The 22618-nt window shown below is 40.7% G+C and overlaps 4 protein-coding genes and 1 long non-coding RNA gene across 5 annotated transcripts; 1 reads left to right on the top strand and 4 right to left on the bottom strand.

Annotated features, from left to right (window-relative positions):
* Positions 1-128: 128 nt before the first annotated feature.
* LOC119009235 (cytochrome P450 2G1-like) lies at positions 129-5810 on the bottom strand. Its single transcript, XM_037080274.1, has 9 exons — positions 5505-5810; positions 4970-5132; positions 4494-4643; positions 3634-3794; positions 3351-3527; positions 3012-3153; positions 2528-2715; positions 1925-2066; positions 129-1763 (listed from the first exon to the last, which is right to left on the bottom strand). Exons 1-9 carry the CDS (start codon positions 5673-5675, stop codon positions 1579-1581), a joined length of 1479 nt encoding a protein of 492 aa, XP_036936169.1. The 5' UTR covers positions 5676-5810; the 3' UTR covers positions 129-1578.
* A 1490-nt stretch (positions 5811-7300) lies between these two features.
* LOC119009232 lies at positions 7301-9833 on the bottom strand. The gene is made up of 2 exons (XM_037080261.1): positions 7567-9833; positions 7301-7329 (listed from the first exon to the last, which is right to left on the bottom strand). Exon 1 carries the CDS (start codon positions 9663-9665, stop codon positions 7809-7811), a length of 1857 nt encoding a protein of 618 aa, XP_036936156.1. The 5' UTR covers positions 9666-9833; the 3' UTR covers positions 7301-7329; positions 7567-7808.
* Positions 9834-9898: 65 nt separating this feature from the next.
* Positions 9899-10416, top strand: LOC119009289. The gene is made up of 2 exons (XR_005071681.1): positions 9899-10129; positions 10161-10416. It is a non-coding gene; the product is annotated as an uncharacterized LOC119009289 (long non-coding RNA).
* Positions 10417-10745: 329 nt separating this feature from the next.
* On the bottom strand, positions 10746-14895 carry LOC119009243 (cytochrome P450 2A4-like). Its single transcript, XM_037080288.1, has 9 exons — positions 14659-14895; positions 14367-14529; positions 14092-14241; positions 12792-12952; positions 12398-12574; positions 12058-12199; positions 11773-11960; positions 11458-11599; positions 10746-11360 (listed from the first exon to the last, which is right to left on the bottom strand). Exons 1-9 carry the CDS (start codon positions 14827-14829, stop codon positions 11179-11181), a joined length of 1476 nt encoding a protein of 491 aa, XP_036936183.1. The 5' UTR covers positions 14830-14895; the 3' UTR covers positions 10746-11178.
* Positions 14896-16109: 1214 nt separating this feature from the next.
* LOC119005892 lies at positions 16110-22326 on the bottom strand. Its single transcript, XM_037073980.1, has 5 exons — positions 21946-22326; positions 19932-20190; positions 18413-18446; positions 18059-18245; positions 16110-17083 (listed from the first exon to the last, which is right to left on the bottom strand). The coding sequence occupies exons 1-5, from the start codon at positions 22001-22003 to the stop codon at positions 16728-16730; spliced, it is 894 nt and encodes a 297-aa protein (XP_036929875.1). The 5' UTR covers positions 22004-22326; the 3' UTR covers positions 16110-16727.
* Positions 22327-22618: the final 292 nt, after the last annotated feature.

Here is a 22618-nt window from a genome sequence, read left to right on the forward strand (position 1 = left end):
ACGTACTATTGTTTTCTTCTTTTCCGGCTATGTCACTGACAACAACTGATCTCTACGCACATTAACACTGGCTACAAAAACATGTACTTCATATTATAATGCATATATTAAGCAAGATAGTTGAAAAATGTGTTTTAATGGCTTTATTTTTCATACATTTTATTAAAAATATAGAATTCATGCATTAGTTAGCTTTAGGTTGAGTAAATAAGATGTAAATGCTGCACAATAAAACCAAAAAGTACTGAATATATAATACAGAAACATACAATGCTGTATACATGATGTGTAACTTCCTGACATCGTCCATTTAAAGGTTTAATAAAACTTGACATGACAGTTGGTACTCTAAGTAATTTGATGGATTCTTAAGACATTGCAGCCTCCGTCTTTGACAACGATCCCCAGAGTCTGACATGGACATTCACTCTGTTGCTCAGACACAAGACAGTGATACACTGGAACATCCATCCATCAACACACTGACAGGTTGACACACACCTTGACCGATCACCTGACCTCAAACTCATCAAATTACAGATGTAACTACTCGCTATACATCAGTGAGCTAACGGCTGTAAAGCAGAGTTAATCTGGCGTCAAGACAGATACAACTGATTAGTGGAATTTGAACAAAACATTCAGTGTGTATTTTTTAATCAATAAAAATTTGATTACAATATTTTTAATGTGTATGTGAGTATGTAAACAAAATGCAATTGATATTATTACAGAAGTAAAGTAATACTGTATCTTGAGCTTGATGAAGTGTGCCATTACAAACAACTACATCAGAGGGGCTTCTAATACTTATCGTATCTATAACAGATGATGTGTGTGTCAATGATATACAAATTTGACAACTTGGGGACTTAATCTGCTCTTCGGGATCATTTTAGATTATTACTGGATAAGTGATCTTTCTGTGTAATGTGTCTTCTAGGGGACAATCTCAACAGGCTCAAAAAGACAAAAGCCATTGTCACATAACAAAAAAGAGGGCTTGAACACACAAGTGATCATTTCTGCCACTAGGGGTCTCTTTATCAAAACAAAAAACTTAATTTTCCATTTGAAGCAGGCTGAAATATTCATGAATACGATGACACACTGTAGATTTGGTTTGGGTACTTAAATGTAAAATACTGGTGACATGATTTAAAGCCATACGAGGAGAATAAATGATGAAAAATTACATTACAAAAACAAAATAATTAATTTGGCATCACTTAAACTGTTCAAGTGTGAATATCTTTGTGTATATGTACATTGCAAAGACCTTGTTGTGTGCGTGGTAATATTTCAATAACCAGTGAAGATTGTCTTCGTCACTAAAAATGTAATTGGATTTTTTTTTTTTCATATAGGATTGTAGCACTGTTGGCAACTTTGTTTCTACATTGTGAGGTTAATTTCCAGTGTGTGCCCCTGTGACTTTAGTGCTGCCATGGCAAAGTTTAGATGTACAGGCACAAGAGAAAGAAATGTTCACACGCAGAGTTAATCAAATCATACACACTTTGGAAGTCGTAAGCTTAACCAAGGGCTGAAAACATATACATACTCTGAAAAATATCTTTACAAACGGGGAGTTGCAATTATCTTGTACCTGCGCGGCACATTGGCGAAGCTGCTGTATTCGGGGCTGAGATCGACACTGTCAGGTCCTTCAGGGCATGATAAGGTGAAACGCTGCAGCAGTGACACCATGAAGAGGAAAATCTCCATCCGTGCAAGGGACTCTCCAACACAAGACCTCTTCCCTGAGAGAGAAAAAACAAACAAAATCGGCGAGAATTTGAATTTTATGCCCGCGCTAAGTGTAACAATCATAGAAATGAGCTCAACTGCAAAAACTAAAATCTCTTTGACGAGCAGGTCTGAGGATTCAGCCTAGAGAAAGATCATTAAATCAATTATTTACCTGCAGAGAATGGCAGGAACGCTGGATTATTCTTAAAGTTGCCATTCTGGTCCAGGAAGTGCTGTGGATTGAAGGACCACGGGGTCGCCCACAGTTTTTCTTCTTTCAGCACGGAGTGCAACAACGGAATGACCACTGTATTCTGTTGAGATGTGAAATTATATCAGGTAAAGCACATATTCTGCATCTGTGACACTATGATGATACACTGATGTATATAAACAGGGGCGACATGTTTTCACTTCCTCCCATTGTACAAAAAGCAACATTAATGGGTGCTGCCATGTTGCACTGGTTATATCAGTTGGAAACAGAGTCTGTGCGGTGGAGATGCATCATTGAGCTCAATTGTGAGCCAGGCTCAGCTTTCAATTATGACAATTTAACCTTGTTTTAAAGCAGCAAATAGTTCAAACACTTGAACAGGCAGAAACCGTTTTCAGGAAAAATGTATTTGACCTGTTTTCAGTTTTAATTCAACCCATGTCCCATCTGTGATCATGGAAAGAGTAGGTTTTACTGTATGTCCAATACTGCAGCCAGTCACCAGGGGGCGACCCGAATATGTTTGCTTCATGTCGTCCATCTTAGCTTAAGTAATACCTTAGGAATTGTGTAACCCCTGAAAGAGATGTCTTTGAGTGAGTAGTGAGGGATGTTCATGGGGACGATATCCATAAGCCGCTGAACTTCATGGAGGACTGCGTCTGTAAAGGGGAGGGATTTCCTGTCTTCCATACAAGGACTGCGCTCCTGTCCAATCACGGTCTCAATCTCCTGCTGCATGGCCTCTTTAAATGAGAAAAAACAAGGCTGTTTAACTGGTGCAACAGTGGTGAGAAAATACATGGATTGATTCATTAGTAAATCAGCAAACAAAACCTATTTTGATAGTCTGTCATGCGGCAAAAATACCCACAGTCGCGGTCAAGAGCAACAGTATATTACCTTAAGTCACTGAAAATAACGTGAACCTACAATGATCTTGTAATTTGAGACATATTTCAAACAAAGTTTGGTAAGAGGATCTATGTGATGTGAAAGTCATAGAGAGAGATATTCTTTCACATGAGCCTCTAAAACCTACCCTGTATTTTGGGATATCTGATCAGCACATTTAGCCCAAATCTGATGGTTGAGCTGGTGGTTTCAGTTCCTGCCAGGAACAGATTCAACACTGTCGACACCAAGTTGTCATAGTGGAACTCAGTTGTGGGCAAATTCTTCTCCTAGAGTAATGAAACAACAACCATTTTACTGACATAACTACTAACTATGTATTATTATTATTGTATTATCATTGTTATTATTAGGGCGCATGTGCATTTGCATCAGTGAGTGATATAAGAAACAAGCTCAACATGCTCAGGGACGATGAAGCAGACATGACTCTTAGTTCTGGTTGATGAATTAATGATGGTCACACCTGACTGAGTCTCGTGAGGAAGCAGTCGATGTAATCTCTGGGCGAGCTCGGGTCCAGAGTGTCCTGGTGCTCCTGTATTTTTTTTACTGTAAACTCTCTCAGCTCCTCAATTCTGGCAAACGCCTTGTGATGTCGACCTGGCAGCCACTCCATCAGCCGAGGGAAGACATTGTACAGCTGTGATGTAGAGCGGACAAGATCTGTGATGCTGCTCGGATTGAAATGTATGGACAGTTTAATTATAATCGCGGCCAAGATCTTGTTTAAATAAAACTCATCCTACCTGACCCCAGGGACTGCTGCCAAATCTGATGGTCTCTGAGATTATCTGCAGGAGGTGGAGGAAGTGGTCATCATCATAGCTGAAGCGTTGACCAAACACCAAGCAGCAGATCACATTCGACACAGTGCCGCTCAGGAAATAGCTGGGATCAAAAGGTTTGGCTGGAGAGAAAAAAAGAAAAAAAAGGAGAAAATGCTCAGTCCACCTTCAGTGTGACTGTTAATAAGGGCTAATATGACTTGGACAGTGTCTTTTATTCATCTTTTGAATTGTCTAAAGCTGGAAATATCAAAACGCTCTCAAAACGTATCTCACACCGTTTGGAGAATTTGTCTCAAAAATGTAAATATCATGTGCCTCATTTACAGTTAATGTAGCGTCTTATTTAATTTATAAATAGTCCGCTGAGAGGCAAAGCAGGCTCCTTTCTGTGACTCGCTGAATGAAAAACTTTAGTCCAATTCCAGATATGTTTCTTGAGTTTATTAACGAAAGTTATGATCAAAATCAAGTAGATCAAAATTACGGTCAAAGAAAAAAAATATAGGGCCTCACTCAACCTTCTTTTGTCTAAACAAACTGTGCAGGTGAAATAATGTGGAGGCCAAACCCACTTCCTCTTACCTGAAATCATAACAAGATGACAAAAACAAACAACAGTAGTAATAATAATGATGTGCACTGCCTAAACAAAAGTAAACAATTCAAAACAGATGCACATTTTGGCTCCTACAGTTAATTTAAGTCATTTTTAAGTCCATAAATATTGCTTATTTGGAACAAAATAATAACCTTTCAGTCATGACCCTGTTTACCAAACATGCAAGGCAGCACAGTCCCTGTCACACACACATCTGCACCTTTGGTAGAATTTATGCGGTCCACCAGATGTTTGCTCTCCTCCTGGATCCACGTTTCCATCCCCTTACGTCCCATCCCAAAGTCTCTCAGCGTTGTCAGGGTGAAACGTCGCAACTGCCGCCAGCGCTCTCCATTACTGATCCCCAGACCTTCAAAGATGTACAAATGGTAGATTTCAGTTTGGGATCTGGGAGACTTGGATTACATCCCCATCTACTTCAGTTGTTTGTGAGAAAAGTCGCAGCACTGTTTTTGCTGTGAAGTTCCAGAAATGTCCTGTGGACTACAAAACTCTACTTGACTTTCCAGCCACATGGCGAGAGTAGACGATGACCAAATTTTAATTTGTGGGTGAGCTGTTCTTTTAAACTACGGTGAAGTGGCAAGTTGAAGAATGAGTGTGGTGTGGCTGCAGGGAAAACAAACAAACCAACATATTGATTTTTGATGATTAGATCACACGTTGACATGTTACCATAGCCCCTGGTGGCTCTCATGAGGAAAGGAAGAGGACCTCTGCCTGTAAAATCATCTGCTTGCTCCACCAGTGCCTCCTTCACTGCATCATAGCCCACCAGAACCACAATGCGCTGACGGCCCAGGTACAGAGTCATCACAGGGCCATAGCTTTCACTGAGCTGAAGGTTAAACAGAGCAAAAACACAGCCCTTTGTGTCTTGTGCAGGCATGCAAGAAACAGAGCAAAGTCAATAAACCTGTACTGCAGGGAGCAAAACATACAACAACTAACTAACAAAAACACACAACTGGAGCTGCTGCTTAGACTCAGGTAAGAGTTCAAAAGTAAATGAGAAAAAGTAGACTTAAAGCACAGTGTATCTAAATATCTCTTATTAATAAGTGAGGCTGGCAAAACTCAGCCAGGGCATTTATGAACATAAGGAATTAAGGTCAAAGCCAAAGTAGACAAAGCTGATCAGATAATGTACAATGTATGACAAGAAGTTTAAATACGCCAAAAGAGTGCAGATGCAGAGGTGTCGTCTCACCTTAAGCAGAGTTTTGAACGGAGCTCTTTTGTCGAGCTGCAGCAGGTTTCCTATGACAGGCAGGCCCGAGGGTCCGGGCGGTAAACACATCTGTCTGCAGCTCTTCAGGATCAGCAGCCACAGCAGAACAACGAGCAGCCCTGCTGACATGAATGTTACAGAGAGCTCCATGCTGCCGCCCGAGAGAAGAGATCCGACTCCTGCAGCTGACGAGGGTCGCAGTCTTCAGAGAAAGCACCTGTTTACAGCTGACATACAGCTGTGACTGCTGCTGCTGCTGCTGCTTGTCACGTGACCAACTTTTCACCTGGTTGTCCTGCTGCTGATTTGCAGCCAACGAAAACTGAGCAGGAGGAGTTTGTGTCGTTCAAAGAATAAGTTGTTGTGGTCCCTAAGTAAAACCTCTGACCCAGTGAGACTTACACAATGCCGAACTGTAGTTCTGCACTGCACCGATAGGACACCAATGTTGTTATTGGCTTTTAGTGCTTCTTCTATTTTATATGAACTTGTAAATGTAAAATGCATCATTTCTTTTAGGAGATTTCATGTCAGTTGAATCCAAATCAATACCAGATTACTACAGTGGACAAATAGGAGTCACCTGAGGCAGTTTATGTATATATACATCTATCTCTCTATCTATCTATCTCTCTATCTATCTAAGATATGTCTACCTAAAACCGGTCACTAGTCCATCTTTGCAAGCTAACTTAGTTTACAAATTATTCTAATTTCAAGCTTTACAACTTGTGCATTGATCAGTTTAAAGGAAAGATGTATAGTAATTGAGTAGCACAACGCTTGTTGGCGGTGGTGACGTTTAAAGCTGTAGACTGTAACTATTTTTTTTATTATATTTGCCAAAATTGTCATTATGATCTAACAGTAGAATAAGATACAGGTCATCAGTGTATAAATCCACTGTCTGTGGCTCCACCCAGTGGCCCTAATTTTGATTTTCAAGAATCAATGGTTCCCAGTAGAATACAACCAGTCAGAGCCACGGGGAGCATTGTAAAAGGAAAGAATTGGGCCAAGCCAGAGAGAAATGAAGGAGTATTGTTTGTTACTAGGGATAGTTACTCTGGGAGCTGTATCATTTAAATTTTCTGGCTAAATCCATTTTATCTCAAAACTCCAGACTGCAGATGTTTGTTTATAACCTAACATCTAGCAATTAGTTTACAAGTTACACAGAGGTGGATTTATGAAGATTATCTTGATGAACAAAATTAGCAAAAAAGTATCTAAAATCTGTGTTTTCCACAGAGATAATTATATTCCATAGCCATAGGCTTTTTGTCAGTGGAACCAGGGGAATGCTAACTTCCTGGTTAGCCTACAATAATACATAATCCCTGCAACACTCTGTTGACAACTTTGACACATGACTACATTATTACACAAAATGTATTCATGGGTCTGGATGAATTTCAAACTTAAAACGTAGTTTATAATATTAAAGCCATAATATTGGAGCAGGAAGCTCTAGAATCTTAAATCTTGACATGAAAATGAATCGCTTGTTTGGTAGTCGAAAGTGCTTTTCACATGCAAATGTTTTTTTCTGTATTTCCTTCACAAACAAAATTCATGAGTGAAACTGAATCTACAAAACTTAAGCCTCAGAGTTACTCTGACAACAAATGATGAGAGAGAGAAGTAATAAATTAACATTTCAGTTTTTTTTTATTGAAACACTGTTTATTAATATTTGTATTTCTTCGTTTCCTTCTTTCCGTTTCCAGTTGTCTATTTCCTATGGAAAGTGGGAGAAGAAGTTGTTATTTTTAGTTTTGTGTGACGTTTTTTTAAAGCTAACCTGGACATCAAGGTAGCCTCCTGCTACCAATTAGCTTTTGAGGGCTTTAAAGCCCCCATCAGCCTCATGGTTGCAAGGAAAGTGGGAAAAACCGGAGCATCCCGGAGTAAACCCCATGTCATTACAGAAGAAACACCCAAATTCAGATAGGCTCAGGTCTCAGGCCATTATGGGCTAGTTTCCAATTGTCTATTTCCTATGGAAAGTAGGAAAAGAAGTTGTTTTTTTTAAGCTAACCTGGACATCAAGGTAGCCTCCTGCTACCAATTAGCTTTTGAGGGCTTTAAAGCCCCCATCAGCTTCATGGTTGCAAGGAAAGTGGGAGAAACCGGAGCATCCCGGAGTAAACCCCATGTCACGTCAGGTCTCAGGCTGTTACGGGCCACAGAACCTGCAGATGATGCAGTTATGTTGTTTTGGTGGTGGCGTCAGATGATCTTTGAAGGTGGGGGCAATTTCTCTCTGCCTAACCCCGTGTTTTACACAGGTTGAAAATTGTCAGTAGGCAGGACACCAATCTTTCGTCTACCTCTGAAGGATTTGGAGATGAATTCGCCCACAGAGGAGAAGAACCTGCTGATGGCGCAAGGTTGTTTTGGTGGTGTCGTCAAGTGATCTTTAAATATCAGTGCAATGCAACTATCAACTATTGGGTCCTCCATATTCAGTGCAAGCAATAGTGTCTCTGCACTGCCTGAAATTAAACACAGGTCTTTAAAAATTGCCTTTCTGAGGTTTTTTAACGATTTGATGTATAAATCTGCACCTTCAACCTTAGCCCATATGGTTTTAAATAAACGCTGAATGATGTCCTCTTTTTTTTCAGGAATCACATGGACTTTGACGAATGTGTCCCAAACCACCATCTCAACGAGCAGTCGGACAGACAATTTGTTTTGTACCACCTTTGGTGTCTCCTCAACTCTGGAGGCTGTCTTGGGAGACTTTGGCATCTGGTACAATAAAGTCCGTGTCACACTTTGACTGTGGTTGTCACTCTGAGTATACAGCCACCAGCTCATTAGGGCTAGAAAATTCCTCACTTGCATCTCTATGTCAGCGTACATGACAGAGCGTGAAATGGCAACCTCTCTGTTCGAGCAGGTTTGTGCCCCAGGTGTTTGTATTTCTTGGAAAACCTCGGGGGTGTCTCCATTTGTGAGGTGACTGTAGAGGACATCACTCAGTTCCCGTGTGACCTCCTGGGATTCACCGCTGGAAATCTTTTCGAACCAAGGAATCGAAGCCAGCTCATCCGCATCATTTTCACTCTGGTCTGTCTCAATTAAAGAGTCAATACTATCTATGAGCGACTGCAACGACTGACTGCTGTCATCGTCCGTGTCCTGAAGGAACTGTGCCTTTAGGTTTGCTGCGATGCGACAAATGCCGGCCCTGGCAAGACTCTTAGCAAGAAAGGTTTTTATCTTGCTGCACACTATTTTCAGTTTTTGCTGCTGTTTGGGTTTTGGACTGGAACTTGCAAAGCCTGTCTCTTCCAAACTTGCAGTCTTTTCAACAATCAGCTCAGCGATGTCATCTGCAACAGCCATAATCTGCTGAGAGCTTCCGGATTGCAGCGTCTCACATGCCGACACGTCATCCAAAACAGGTTCTGCAATGTCATCCAGCTCTTTCCTAATTATTCTCATGGCAGCTTTAGATGTTGCTCTCACAAAGCTGTCCTCTGATGAGATATTCTCTTGGCCGTCTGATTCCACTGTTTCAAGTGATGACTGACTGACTGACGCAGATTTAAGTTTTTCATCCTTCTTCCGTCCACCTAACACAGGACTGGAAGAAAACTTAATCTTGGCTGCGAATGCCTTTAATATTCTGCTGGCATGTTCAACCATAGTGTTAAGTCTGCTGGGGGGAGTGATGTGCTCCCTGCTGTCCACACTAGAGGAGAGAGCAGAGTTGACGGACTCTGAGATCTCTTTGTCAACCAAGTCTGACAACGCTTTCGAGCTGGCAGACTGGACTGGATCTGAAACACCCAGAGTCTCAGCGAAAGTCTGAGTAAGTCCGTCGGTAACATTGTACGCATCTAGTGTGTGACTGTCCAAAGTCACACCTGCACGTCTCTTAAGATGGGCCAGCAACTGTTTACTCACAGATGTACTTATGTGTAAAAGCAGGTCTGCCAGCATAATCTTTGTGGCCTCATCAGGAGTACCAAAACTCAGCATCCGCCATCTTTCTGGTGTCATCCTTTGAAAAAAGGATTCAACCTGTGGTCGATAAGCATCAGTGCCAAATGGCTCCTGTGTCTGAGTTGTGTCCTGTGTGGCTGTTGTTTCCATGCTGCCCGTAGCTGGATTCTGATCGATCATCTTTGAATCGTCTCTCAGTAACTTAACGTAGTTTCCACGTAATAGTCTGAGTTTTAACACTAGCAGAAAATAAGTCTACCACAAAATGTGTGTGATTCGTCTCCCAATGACAAAGCGTAGTTTCCACGTACTGGTCTGAGCAGTAATGAGGTTTACAACCAAATGTGCGTGTGTTGAAACCTGGTCAAATATTTTATCAGGTCAGACATCAAAGACATTCTGTTCACGTGTCATACTAGAGCCTTAGGTCATACATCAAAGCCATTCTAGAACCTTAGGTCATACATCAAAGCCATTTTAGAACCTTAGGTCATACATCAGAGACGTTCTAGAGCCTTAGGTCATACATCAGAGCCGTTCTAGAACCTTAGGTCATACATCAGAGACGTTCTAGAACCTTAGGTCATACATCAGAGACGTTCTAGAACCTTAGGTCATACATCAGAGAAGTTCTAGAACCTTAGGTCATACATCAGAGAAGTTCTAGAACCTTAGTCCCTCCCCCCACACAGCAGCATAGCAACTGTTGCTAGGAACAACAGCCATTTTTCTTTTGTCATGCATGTGAGGTTTCAAAATGGCTGTTACACAAATACATTGTGAATTTCCACGTTTAATGTAATAAAGAGGAAAAATCTTCAACCGAATAGCCATAAAAATTTTGACTTTTAACAGAATTAGTTTTAATGCATAAAAATACTTGTGTGTTGTGTCTTGCACTATGTGTCAAATAAAACACGGGAATTTCTCACTTTCGTTTCACAATGTGCTTATGTTTGCATTTTATTTCATTGTATTTTTTATATATATGTGACTTTTTTGCTGATCTGTCTGTAACATGTCCATGCTGGGAGCAAGATCCATATATAATCAAGGTACTCAGGTTGTTGAACACTTTTGAGGTTTTCATTGAGGCAAATCTAAATTTGTGATTCATAAAATGTACATCTCATTTGTAATTGGGCAAAGCTCCTTGTTTCATAGCTCTTCTTCCAAATGACTTATTTAGAATAACAGAATATTGATGGTTTATCATTTCATATTAAAGATAAAGGGGAAAAAATTACATTCACACAATTCTTCCACAAAAGGAATTGTTTTATTGCTTTTCATATAAAAGGATTTAATATTTTTACAGGAGTAATTTAGCAATGCATTTTATAGTAGTAATAAATTTGGATTTTGTTGTGTAAGGCAGCATATTCAAAACTTTAAACATTAGAATCAAGAAATGATTAAAAGTCACACAAAAGAAAGATATTTATGCAAAAATAACCAAACCAAAAGAAAAGAGGATTCATAAGGTTTAGATTGAGATAAGATTCTTGTGTTTTGTTGTTCTTGCTTAAGTATAGTTTTTATTATCAATAACATTTATTTATTTATTTATTCTGCATATTTCTGGGCTTTTGAATGGGAGCAGCTGTAACCCAAGCAATTTCCCTGTGATATCCTTGTGCAATATCCGTGTGAAGACTTCAAACATAAGTGTGTCTGAGTGGAGCTCCTCTTTTCACCGCGGCGTGGCGATGATCTGGTAGGAGCGAGGTAGATTTGCAAAGCCGCTGAACGCTGGAATGAGGTTTATACTGTCAGGGCCTTCAGCGCAGGAAAAGGTGAAGTGCTGCAGCAGCGACACAAGGAAGATAAAAAGCTCCATTCGAGCCAGAGACTCGCCAACACAAGCTCTTTTCCCTGTGAAGAGACAGAATGTGTAGTAGTTAATGTGTAGAATCAGTGGATTAACCCTTTAACTGCTGGTTTCATCAACTGACTGAGGACTTTATTTTACCTGCAGCAAATGGCATGAACGCAGGATTTTTCTTGAAGTTGCTGTTCTGGTCTAAGAAGTGCTGGGGGTTGAAGGTCCAGGGAGTCGCCCATTCCTTTTCTCCTTTCAGCACTGAGTGCAACAAGGGGACAATCACAGTGTCCTGTTGAGACAAGATATCATGTTAGAGTCATGATGCATTTGTTTCTCTGATGAATATGGTATTTTCGAATTGTATTAAGCCCCTAAAGTCTTACAAGGTGATATTATCTTGCGTGCACAAGATAGAAAATGATCCCCTTTCAGACTTTAGGGGCTCAGTAGAATCAAGGATACCTTGGGGATTGTATAACCCCTGAAAGAGATGTCGTGGAGTGCATAATGAGGGAGGCTGAAGGGGACGATGTCCAGGAAACGCTGCACCTCATGGATGACTGCATCTGTGAAGGGGAGGGACTTCCTGTCCTCCATTTTGGGACAACGGTCCTGGGCAATCACATTATCAATCTCCTTCTGCATTTTCTCTGTACAGGACAACGTTAAAATTATTTTTACTCTGTAAATTATATATGTTACAAGGTAGAAGTTTGTGTCAAGAGCTGGTAAAATAGGATGACCTACCCTGTATGTCGGGGTATTTGATCAGCACACTGAGGGCATATCTTATGGTGGAGCTGGTGGTTTCTGTTCCTGCCAGGAACAGATTCAGCACTGTAGAGACCAAGTTTTCATGGTGGAACTCAGTTGTGGGGATGTCCTTTTCCTGACAGGACAGAGGGGCCAAAGACAGAACCAAAAAACTGAAAACACACATTAGTCAGCAGGTGACAGAGAACATGTTTCAGCACTCAGGTATTCTAACGAAAACATTTTAACAGACAAAGAGGAGTTTTAACATGAAACACAAAGGATGAGGGAGCGTTCCCTTAACAAAGCAAATTATCCTAAAATTAATTCCAACCTGATTCATTCGAATAAGAAAGCAGTCGATATAGTCTCTCGGGGAGCTGGGGTCCAGTGTCTCTTTGTGCTCTTGGATCTTCTTCTCAACAAAATCTCTCAACCCCTTAATTTGGGCAAAAACTGAATGTTGCGGGCCGGGAAGATGCTCTACGAGCCAGGGAAAGACGTTGTACATCTGTGGAAGGAAGGCACAGAGCAAACTGCAGCTTTGCTTCTCAGGGATCAACATCAACATGTTGCTGCAATCATTCCAAAGTTTTTTTTTCAGGATAACCTCTTTTAATATTCAGTGAAGATGATATAAGGATACCATATGAAAAACAGATTTAAAAAAACACGTATTTGTATTTCTTTATAAGACCATCATACTCTGACTTTTCACATCCACTTACCTGACCCATGAGGCCACTGTTGAACCTTAAAACGTTAGCGATGATGTTGAGGAGGCGAAGGAACTGCTTGTCATCATAACTGAAGCGCTGGCTGAACACCATGCAGCAGATGATATTGGACACGGTGCAGCTCAACAAAAACGTGGGGTCGAATGGTCTGGCTGCAGCAAAACACAAAAGTACTTACAAGCAGAATAAAAGTGCAGTACAGTCGGCAGAATAAGTGTTGTTTTAACTACAGATTGCCGATGTTTAATTTATATCAACATTTCTGAATTATGTGTCATATCATGTTCATATTACATGTTCATGAGCTGAAGTAACGTTTCATCATATCGGTGGTTTGCAGAATAGTACATTTGTAGCATTTACTCCAGCGATATGATTGAATATATGAGTTTAGAAAGATTAGAAAACCCACTGAGAAAATGTTTTTACCTACTTTGCAAATTATTTAAAAATGGAAAAAGCGAAACGCTTTAACTTTGAACACTTTCCTGCTCAATTTGGATTTTAAACAGACTGATGTCATCCGTTCCAAACCACTAACTACTGGGATTTGGGTCCTGCCATGTAAATGTTTTTAAAGGATTTAGCTTGAAAGCACAACTTTTGGCATAAAGTCGTGCGAGTCTGTAGAAATCTACTCTCTGTCTGGTGCGAAGGTCTCTCTGAGGCAACTATTTCAATTCTGGTTGTTAGACTTTGTTCAATCATTAACCTGTTATGATCAATACAGAATGTAAAAAAAAAACATTCAATAAAACTATTATTTGAATTCACATTGATAAGTTGATCACAATTAATCACATGTGCTATTTGACCAAATTCAAATTGAGTTTAAAATGCACGGTTTGGTCTTAGTTCTGTCCAGGATTCTGCGTTTTAACATATTGTGTGTTTACTTTACAAACATCAGAGACAGATAAGAATTAAAGGGTGGAGCTAAGACAAGAGAGAGAAATGCATCAAGCGATCAAACAAAGCTTTCACAACAATTATTTTCATCCATCATACAGTTTTTGGTATTTATTAAGGCTCTATTTGACTGTCAGTATTCTTGTGCAGACATGCATGAAGTGTTTATTTACTTTTAGTTTGTCTAGAGGTGTTTGATTAATAAGTTTCCTGTGTTCAATAATGAATTGATATCTTCGTTTAAGTTTGCTGAGCTAAGACACTGGCGAGGGAACTTATCTGGGACTGAAGCTGTGATTTAGGGCTGTGCAAACATGACAGATTACGCAACCATGAACCTCCAGTGAAACATGTGCTCTCACAGCAACAGTTAAGAACACACCTTTATGTGTTTGTATGCGAGCTCTCAAGTGTCCGCTCTCCTCCTGGATCCACTCTTCCATACCCTTACGTCCCATCCCAAAGTCTCTCAGGGTTGACAGTGTGAAGCGTCGCAGCTGCCGCCATCGCTCCCCATTGCTGATCCCCAAACCTGACAAAAGGAGATGTGTGCTTGGAAACATGCAATAGAAGCCACGTGTATACAGACACATTAACCCAGGAGAAAATACTGATCCCTCTGCAGAGAAGACAGAGATTTGAAGTGTGTTGTGTTACCGTAGCCTTTGGTAGCTTTGACCAGAAACGGCAGCGGCCCTCTGCCTGTGAAGTCATCTGCCTGGTCCACCAGAGCCTCCTTCACCGCATCGTATCCGACCAGAACAACAACCCGCTGCCAGCCCAGGTACAAGGTCATCACAGGACCATAGCTTTTGCTGAACTACAGAAAGACAAGATTTCATAGAGCAACAATTATCCTGATTTTAAGACAATTCATTTTGTGTAAAAGGTTAACGTGCAATTCAGAGTGGCATTCATAACCAAATAAGAGATTAATTTCCCAGCTCACCTTCAGGAAGCTGTTAAAAGGTGCATTTTTTTCCAGCTGTGGCAGGTTTCCTATGAGAGGAAGTGCTGTGGGTCCTGGAGGCAAACGATACTTCCTACTGTTTTTTACCTTGACCAACCACAGCAGAGCTACGATTAGCCCTCCTAAGATCAGCGTGGTAGAAAGGTCCATAATGCTCTTCACACCTCTGGGAGCTTCGCTGGTTTGCAGGTCTCTTTTACACTGACTCTCACTCTGTGATATGAGCTTAAATAGATGATTTGTGTTTATATTTAACAGGGAGTTGGCAGGAGCGCTGCACTAGGCTACAGGTGAGCCATGTGACTCTCCTGTTTGTCTCAGTGCACCCTGACCTGAATATTGTTATAGATCCTCTGATTAGGTTGATTTGTGCTGAGCAATTAAAATATCTTTCACTCCCTGCAAACTCATTGCTTCATCCATCCACCAAACATCTTATTTATTCAGTAGATGCATGTGTGTATAACTTGAAAGCTCCTATGTGAAATGTATTCCTTTTTAAGAAGTTTGAGATTTTGCTTGCACTTGTTTGAGATGTAAAGTTTAACTGTTGTCTTTTTGGTTGAATTTTCCATCTCATTTCTTATCAAATCTGTTTGGAAAAAAAACAAATTTGAATGTATGTGCTCTCTCATTTGTTTGCTCCTCGATCCACTCATGCTTTTGCAGATCTTCAGATCAACCACACCTAGACAGGGTTGCCCTTTATACACACACACTCTGTTCAGGAAGCCATTAAGATACAGAGAAAACAAAGACTAGAGAGAAAACACTGATTCCATTGATTAAGGATTTGAACTCAACCTTTGTCACATTTTCTTATGCAAAGTTGAAAGCAGAATGACATTTTGCAAGAGGTGAATTCAGATGCGAATAAATTTGAACATGCTTTTGCTAATTTCCTTAGAATATATAAAATATACACAGTTCCATCACCAGGAAAATTTTTGTCATTTTAAATTTTGCAAACCACGGATATGTTATATGTGTATGTGTCATATATAACATATGGACACCGGTACATTACTCGTCATATCAAAATCACATTACATGTATTTGAGCTGACTTTCATGGATAATTTCTAGTCGTGTCCGCAGCAGACCAGTGTCTTTTACTTTTCCCAACCTAAAAGTGTTTTTTGTGCTGTCACAACATAAAATGAAAGGCTAGGTGGCTGTTTGGTCTGGTTGGCAGTCAACCAATATTGAACGATGATATGATAAACACTAGTGATGTTTGTGGAAAGAAGTCATTCGGAAAAGATTATCAAAAATGACTATGAAGCGGAAAGATCTTTTTGGGTTAGGAAATGCTCTCTCGGATGTCAACAATTTATTTTCATCTGTGTGAAAAATAAACATTTCTCTTTATTTATACTTTCATGATCACTTGAATCCAGCAAGAATCTGACAGCAGTTGTTCCACCAGGCTTTCCTTCCAGCAGGTACTCGCGCTTCACAGCAGCTAACAAACAGCAGATGGATGCAGAGAGAAAGACACACAGCATGTTGACAGCAGGATTTATTTGGAGTTCACCTTCGGACTGCATTTCTTATAAGATGATAGAATACGCAGATGGTGGATGAAAAGGAAATTGTGCAAATTGAACGGAAAGAAAGTGGATAAGGACAAAAATATCCACAGAGGTAAAATGTTTTTAAAAAAGTACAAAATTAACTTTGTGGTGAGACAAACAGTGGAGAAAAATAAGTGTTAAAAGTTCTGAGATTAAAATGTCCTCATAAATATCTGCATGGCTGTCTGGAATCATTATACTGCTCAACCTCGTGCCGTCCTGTGGCATGGAAAGACTGATACAACACAGACAGACAGTGTTCAGAGGAGCCAAAATCATGAATGATTTACCTGAGGAGCACGGGCATAAAGCCAGGAAGAACACCTTCATTAATCTATAAATTAGACATATAGATAATTAAACTGAGTGGTTAATTAATAACAATGCCCTTTTTTATAAAGGAAAACTAGCAGAGGGATTTTTATTAGACTAAAAGGTCTTTCAAACACATTCCCTCCCTTTCCAGTCAAAACTAAAAAGCAAAGCCTCCGCAGTCGAATGCATCGAAGTCGGAGTCTCCTTCAAAGTCGAAGCTGTTGAAGTGTGGGGAGTCGACGTCTTGGCTGCAGGCGTGGAAGGAACCTCCTGCGGAAAGCTCGGAGAAGCCGCCTGCACCGTGGGCCATCTCTGGGCCTCTGCTGGCGAGGGGAGAGGAGGGGGAGCAGGAGTTGAGGTAGCCCAGCGCAGAGGAGGCCGCTGCGCCTCCCATCAGCAGGCACACCGCCCTCACTGCCCGGGCATCGCTGCTGTTGCCGTGGCGAAGACAATCCGACATGCGATGAGGCGGGGCCACAGAAACGCTACGCAGAGAACGACGAGGGGCACTCGCTGAGGAGCAATTTGAAAAATAATATTAATAAAATGGTTCTTTAAATACGTAATTTTATTACGTTTGTGTGTTGTTTGGGGTTTTTTTCCCTGTCGTTAACCAGCACTGTTGCTTAATATCCATCACTCTTACAAGATTCCTGGATGTGTGTCGGATCAAGTAGCAGTAAATTATCACTTCATGAGATGAGACTACAACAATGTCAAACCAAACTGCCAGACAAGATTTTGGGTATTGTCTGTTTCTGCAAACACTTAAATCCTGGTTAGATTAAACAAAAAACACCAATTGTTCAGAGTAAAGTTAAGATTATGTTTTGGTTTAAAATATCTAGTTTTGTTCACACATGCATGTTTAAGCTTATCAAAAGTGAATGAGAGGCCAGCTTGCAATGGCATTATTTGTCTGATGCTTCAGAAAGTAATATTTTTGATAATATTATTGACTGAAATTGTTATTCACCCCACCTTTGCAGTGCTTCTAGCCTTTTGTTGCTCATTGTTAAGGGAAGAGAACTATACTAAAGAGATTTTCTTTTCTGAAATGCATCACAGGACTTGGGCTGCCAAACCAGAACTATATTGGAAACAATTATGATTTAACTCCATGTTGTCTGCTGGACGTTAAGCAGATCAATGTTAGCAAACAGCCGACTGCATCAGCTCGGAAAATACACAGATGAAGAATAAACTGTCATCCATTTGACATTAAATGCACAACAATTAAACATTTGAAACACTGCAAGTAACAAAACAAAGATTTTTCTGAAAATGCTAAAAAAAAACAAAAAACTGATGAACTCCTACTTTAATTCAGAAGCCTTTTACTTATTGTGGGTAAAAATACTTCTGTGTGCTTCCTTCATGCCAGAGAATGTGCTTCTTAATTTGCATGTGTTTTTAATTATTCTTTTAATGCATCCTGTTGTTGAAGTGGTGCCAATGAAAGTAACCACAGATGAGCTGATAGCGCACCTTGGTTCTGGCCTCGGTCTCTGAAGGAGCCTCCCCGCTCGGTGACTCGAGTCAGCGGAGGGGTGCCCTCACTAATCCTGGGAGACCCGGGGTCTTTATCACTGAAGGAGTCAGGCAGGGGCTCTCTGTCGGTGATGCAGGGAGTGATGCTGCAACGTCTCTGGAGGGTGAGGGGAGACATGACACCCTAGAAAATAAGGGGGGGAAAGGATCATATAATGTATTAACAGTAACACAGAATTTCACATGAACACACAACTACAAAAGAGGGTTGAGGTGCTTCAATGAAAACACAAAAACAAGGATTACCGAAGAGTCAGCATGACTCGACAAAAGCCAAAACTGATGACTCACCTCCCTCACTTTCCTGATCAGGTTCAGCCACAAACTGTCAAAGATAAAAATGACGATTCATTATACTTGAACCACATCCAACTTGGTAGATGGTTATGACAAAACAAGAGAAAGTGCAGGTCTGCTCTGAGCTGATAACCATCAGCAGTAAACATGTCTGAGAGTGAGTGGGCCAAAGGAGACGCCATTTCCAGCACGTGTAGCAGCTATAAATCTTTTTCCCCTCGTAAAAAAAAAAAAAAAATCACACTCCAACCCGCTCAGATCAGGCTCAGATCGTGTAAAATTCCGCCGCGCGTAGTGATGACGTGTATCAACGTCCGGTGGTGGCGCGTAGATAAAGAAAGAGTTTGAGACGCAAATATCCAAGGTTGTTTTTGTTATTACTGTACACAGAATTGGAGATGGATCCAGTTCATTCCTATCAAAGTTGCTAAGTGGTGTTTTGGAGCTAAAAAAAAAAAAAAAAAAAAAAAAAAGTTCGACTTCCGGGCTATCAACGTACCTGAGCCGGCTAACTTCCGGTGTAACGGATGAAATAAATAATGTCGTCGCGCGGCTCTTCTGGACTTTCCAAATGTTTTTGGACTGAATATGATCAATTTGTGACAGTGAATCGAGGGTTCGTTTTATAAACGCTTCTTTAATAATGGGTCTATTGTTGTTTTCTCTACTGTTACGGCTGTTGCCGGCGCATTCATGACGTAAACAGGACGTCGGTGACGTACGACGTAAATCTTCAGATAAACAAACATTGGGGATGGGGTCAGCAGGGGATTTTTAGCGGGTAGATCCGTTTAAAAACCCTGCTTATATCCGCAAATGTGGGTGGAAAAGCATTATATTATTATATTAGTATATATATAGTATTATATTGTTTGGAACGCTCTTTTCTATTATTTTTGTTGCATGTTCAAGAGATTCAAAGTGTTTATTGTCATACGCACAGTAAAGAAAAATGTTCTCAGTTATGCAGTGAAATTCTTCCTTTGCTGTCCACAGAATGACAACAGTGTGATAAAGAAATATATACAACTTAAATATACAATAATCAAAGTAAAGCACTTTTGAAGCACTTTTATACATGGCACATGTGATAGATAACAAAGAGCAGCAATAATAGTAATAATAATAAACTGTGCAAATCTGAAATCTGTGCAATTATGTATGTGCAAAAAACAGTCGGGACAGTTCTGAGGTAGATTAAACTCCTATCTGCTGTTTATTTATCGCCGAAGGGAGATTGGATCTTCATGAACATTCAGTACAAATACAATAAGGGAAAATTAAGCCATAAGAAACAATAAAGTACTTTATACTTTCTTTCCCACCGCCATCAGACTCATAAAGTTAAATATATCTATCTATATGTGTCAATATGTCAGCAGGTGCAGTACACAACTGATAATGACTGGGGCAAAGGACTTTTGAATTCCAGTGTGTGTGTGTGTGTGTGTGTGTGTGTGTGTGTGTGTGTGTGTGTGTGTGTGTGTGTGTGTAGGGGAGGGGGAGGACTCACTTGCAGTCGTCAGGATTGTCAGTGAGAAGCAGCAGGAACTTGTTCTGGGGCAGGATGAGGGCGAAGCAGCAGTCCCTCCTGCCCCCTGGAGGCAACTTGGGCAGGTCAAGAATTGCAGGTCCCTCTGCAATCGACTCGCAGTTGGTTTGTAGCGCCACCACCTGGTCAGGTGGAGACTCTGCATCGCGGCACACCAGCAGGCTCCCCTCCAAGGTCAGTACAAGGTACCTCTCCTTCCACTGCTTAAACATGAAGCCCCCTGCAGCAGAGGAAGATGTACGCAAGGAAGGGTCTGTTCATTTTTATTTCTTGTGCTTTTTTTGTTATTTTTGCAGATTTATGGTAAAAGTCACACAGGTTTAAATTTACTATGAATGACAATAGATGTGATAATCTGTACAGGAGAGGTTTATAAAGTCTTTACATGGAATGAAAAAAACATATCCACGTGAGATATTTAGATATTCACATGTGTATCATATATAATTATATGCAATTTGCTTTTCTTCACATGGGGAATGGAGTTTCCATATGTGCAAACAGTGAGAATGCTGACATGCTGATGTTAGAAACAAGCACTCGCAGTTACTACAGCTGCAGTCCATCCAGTAGACATTTGCTAGCTTTATATTATCTATCAATACTTAGAATTACTGCCAAGTTTACAGGTGCTATAGTGGAGAGTTTGTCATGTTTGGACCACTTCGATCATTGTCTTTTGGTGTTGTTCCTTTTTGGTTCAGCATGAAAAAGAACTGCCATGTGAAATATATTGTCTTGAGCTACTTATGTATGGGGCTATGTTTACTCCGCTCATCTAGTGTATCTTTACGAGATAAACACTTACTTTCCAAGTAAGGCCTCTTCCCAACATTTACATGAAATTGTCTCAATGGCAAAAGCAAGCCGCTAGACAATAAGACGACAGTGTTCAGAGCAGCATCAAAGTGTGTAAGCCTCGTGGAAATAATGATAATGTATATCTCTCTGTCAGACATCGAGGGCAACCCTATAGGAAATAATCCACTTTTAGTCAACTTTTCTTATTGCAAAAGGGGTTTGAGTGTGAGTGTGTATCTGTTAAAGAGAACCCTTAACCCTTAGTTTAGTTTTCAGGACGGGACACGCATGATGGCGTCAGATTGTAAGTGTCCCAGACAGCCGTCCATTGTGTAATAATGATAATAGATGGAGAGCACATGTTGATGGATGTGGAAGACCTGCTCCATTTCTCCATACAGAGGATTACAGGTGGATTTAGCAAAAGACAGATGGATGGATGGACCGATAGATAGATAGATAGATAGATAGATAGATAGATAGATAGATAGATAGATAGATAGATAGATAGATAGATAGATAGATAGATAGATAGATAGATAGATAGATAGATAGATAGATAGAAAAATGAATGATAATAACAAATAATGATATTATTATGCTGACATTGCTAGTAAACAGCATCTTCGGCATCAGTCCCCTGAGCCATCATGACGCCATTATCAAATTGAGTGGATATAAAACAGATGTAAACTGAACACAGAGACATGAAAACATTGGCTGAGTCCTGAATCGTGTCTTGGCTTTTGAAGCGAACATCTCATCATTCTATAAAAACACATCTGGGAGTTATTATATCACACAAAGTGACTCTCATGTTCATATAACTCATCTGGAGAGTTGGAGCGCTGATCGGATCTGAGACACCGTCCCTCCTCGTTCAGTGTAAAATCAGCAGCCTAATGAGCTCTGCTGAGTATTTAAAAGTTCAATCATGGACTGTGAAAAAAAAAAACAGTACTGCAGACATGGTGTCAAGTGTCAAGTACAAACTGCAGTGTACCACAGGTGAACAGGGAATAGGGACAGGTGAATTCACTGAAATTAAATGACCTATATAGATTGAGTGCAAAAAACAAAAAAAAAACAACAGCCAGGCAAATAAACACAGTCCATCACTCGTTACACGAAGGCAGAGAGGTGAACGTAGACGAGGGGATGAAAGTCGGCCTACCGTATTTCCTGAGGAAGCCTCGGTGAATGCCTGCGGTGGTCATGCCTGCTGTGGTCATCGCAGCGACAGGGACAGAAGTGAGAGGCAGAGAGCGAGTGATGCTGGAAAACAGGGTAAGAGAGAGCGACAGAGAGGGAGAGAGAGAGAGGCAGAATAATCCCCACTATTTAGGCCTTCCTTCCTTAAACCCGTGCTGTTCTGAGCTGAATTGGAGCCGTCCCTACTTATGCACACATAAACATCATAAGGCCCAAATAATCATAATAGCAGTGGATAAATCCCAGCAGAAAGATGCTGTCGTTTCCATCGCAGCCATCACCAGATGTCATGTTGGACCCAGCACTGCTCCTCTCTCTGGAGCAGACAGATTTCAGCCTCTGTCTGTTGTCCTGCACACACAACATATGTCTGATTCATAATAGCTTATCATTAAACTGTCATCAAACCTGTCCCTCAGCGTACCTCTGTACCCTTGGATGGCCTCCGAGCCAGGGCTTGGATCACGTCCTGCTCAGGCAGATTAAAACAGAGGGATTAATATTCTTGCACAGCTGGAGGCTTGTTGTTGCCGTACCGTAGATAGGCCCAACCAAGATTTGATTTAATCTGCCCAGACCTGGGATACGTGGCTCACTCCGAGCAATAACTTTCAAGATATTAACTGTTCTTTCAA

The sequence above is a fragment of the Acanthopagrus latus genome, chromosome 2 (genome assembly GCF_904848185.1).
Source record: "Acanthopagrus latus isolate v.2019 chromosome 2, fAcaLat1.1, whole genome shotgun sequence".
Classification (NCBI taxonomy): domain Eukaryota; kingdom Metazoa; phylum Chordata; class Actinopteri; order Spariformes; family Sparidae; genus Acanthopagrus; species Acanthopagrus latus.

Coding starts and splice junctions, on each gene's coding strand:
- LOC119009235 (XM_037080274.1), bottom strand. CDS start 5,675: ATGGAGCTCTCTGTAACATTCATGTCAGCAGGGCTGCTCGTTGTTCTG. Junction 5,133..5,504: donor CGTTCAAAACTCTGCTTAAG/GTGAGACGACAC, acceptor TTTAACCTTCAG/CTCAGTGAAAGCTATGGCCC. Junction 3,795..4,493: donor CCGCATAAATTCTACCAAAG/GTGCAGATGTGT, acceptor TTTTCTCTCCAG/CCAAACCTTTTGATCCCAGC.
- LOC119009232 (XM_037080261.1), bottom strand. CDS start 9,665: ATGATCGATCAGAATCCAGCTACGGGCAGCATGGAAACAACAGCCACA.
- LOC119009243 (XM_037080288.1), bottom strand. CDS start 14,829: ATGGACCTTTCTACCACGCTGATCTTAGGAGGGCTAATCGTAGCTCTG. Junction 14,530..14,658: donor CTTTTAACAGCTTCCTGAAG/GTGAGCTGGGAA, acceptor GTCTTTCTGTAG/TTCAGCAAAAGCTATGGTCC. Junction 14,242..14,366: donor CAAAGCTACCAAAGGCTACG/GTAACACAACAC, acceptor TCCTTTTGTCAG/GTTTGGGGATCAGCAATGGG.
- LOC119005892 (XM_037073980.1), bottom strand. CDS start 22,003: ATGACCACAGCAGGCATGACCACCGCAGGCATTCACCGAGGCTTCCTC. Junction 20,191..21,945: donor AGGCTTCCTCAGGAAATACG/GTAGGCCGACTT, acceptor CCTCTGCTGCAG/GGGGCTTCATGTTTAAGCAG. Junction 18,447..19,931: donor GACAATCCTGACGACTGCAA/GTGAGTCCTCCC, acceptor TATCTTTGACAG/TTTGTGGCTGAACCTGATCA.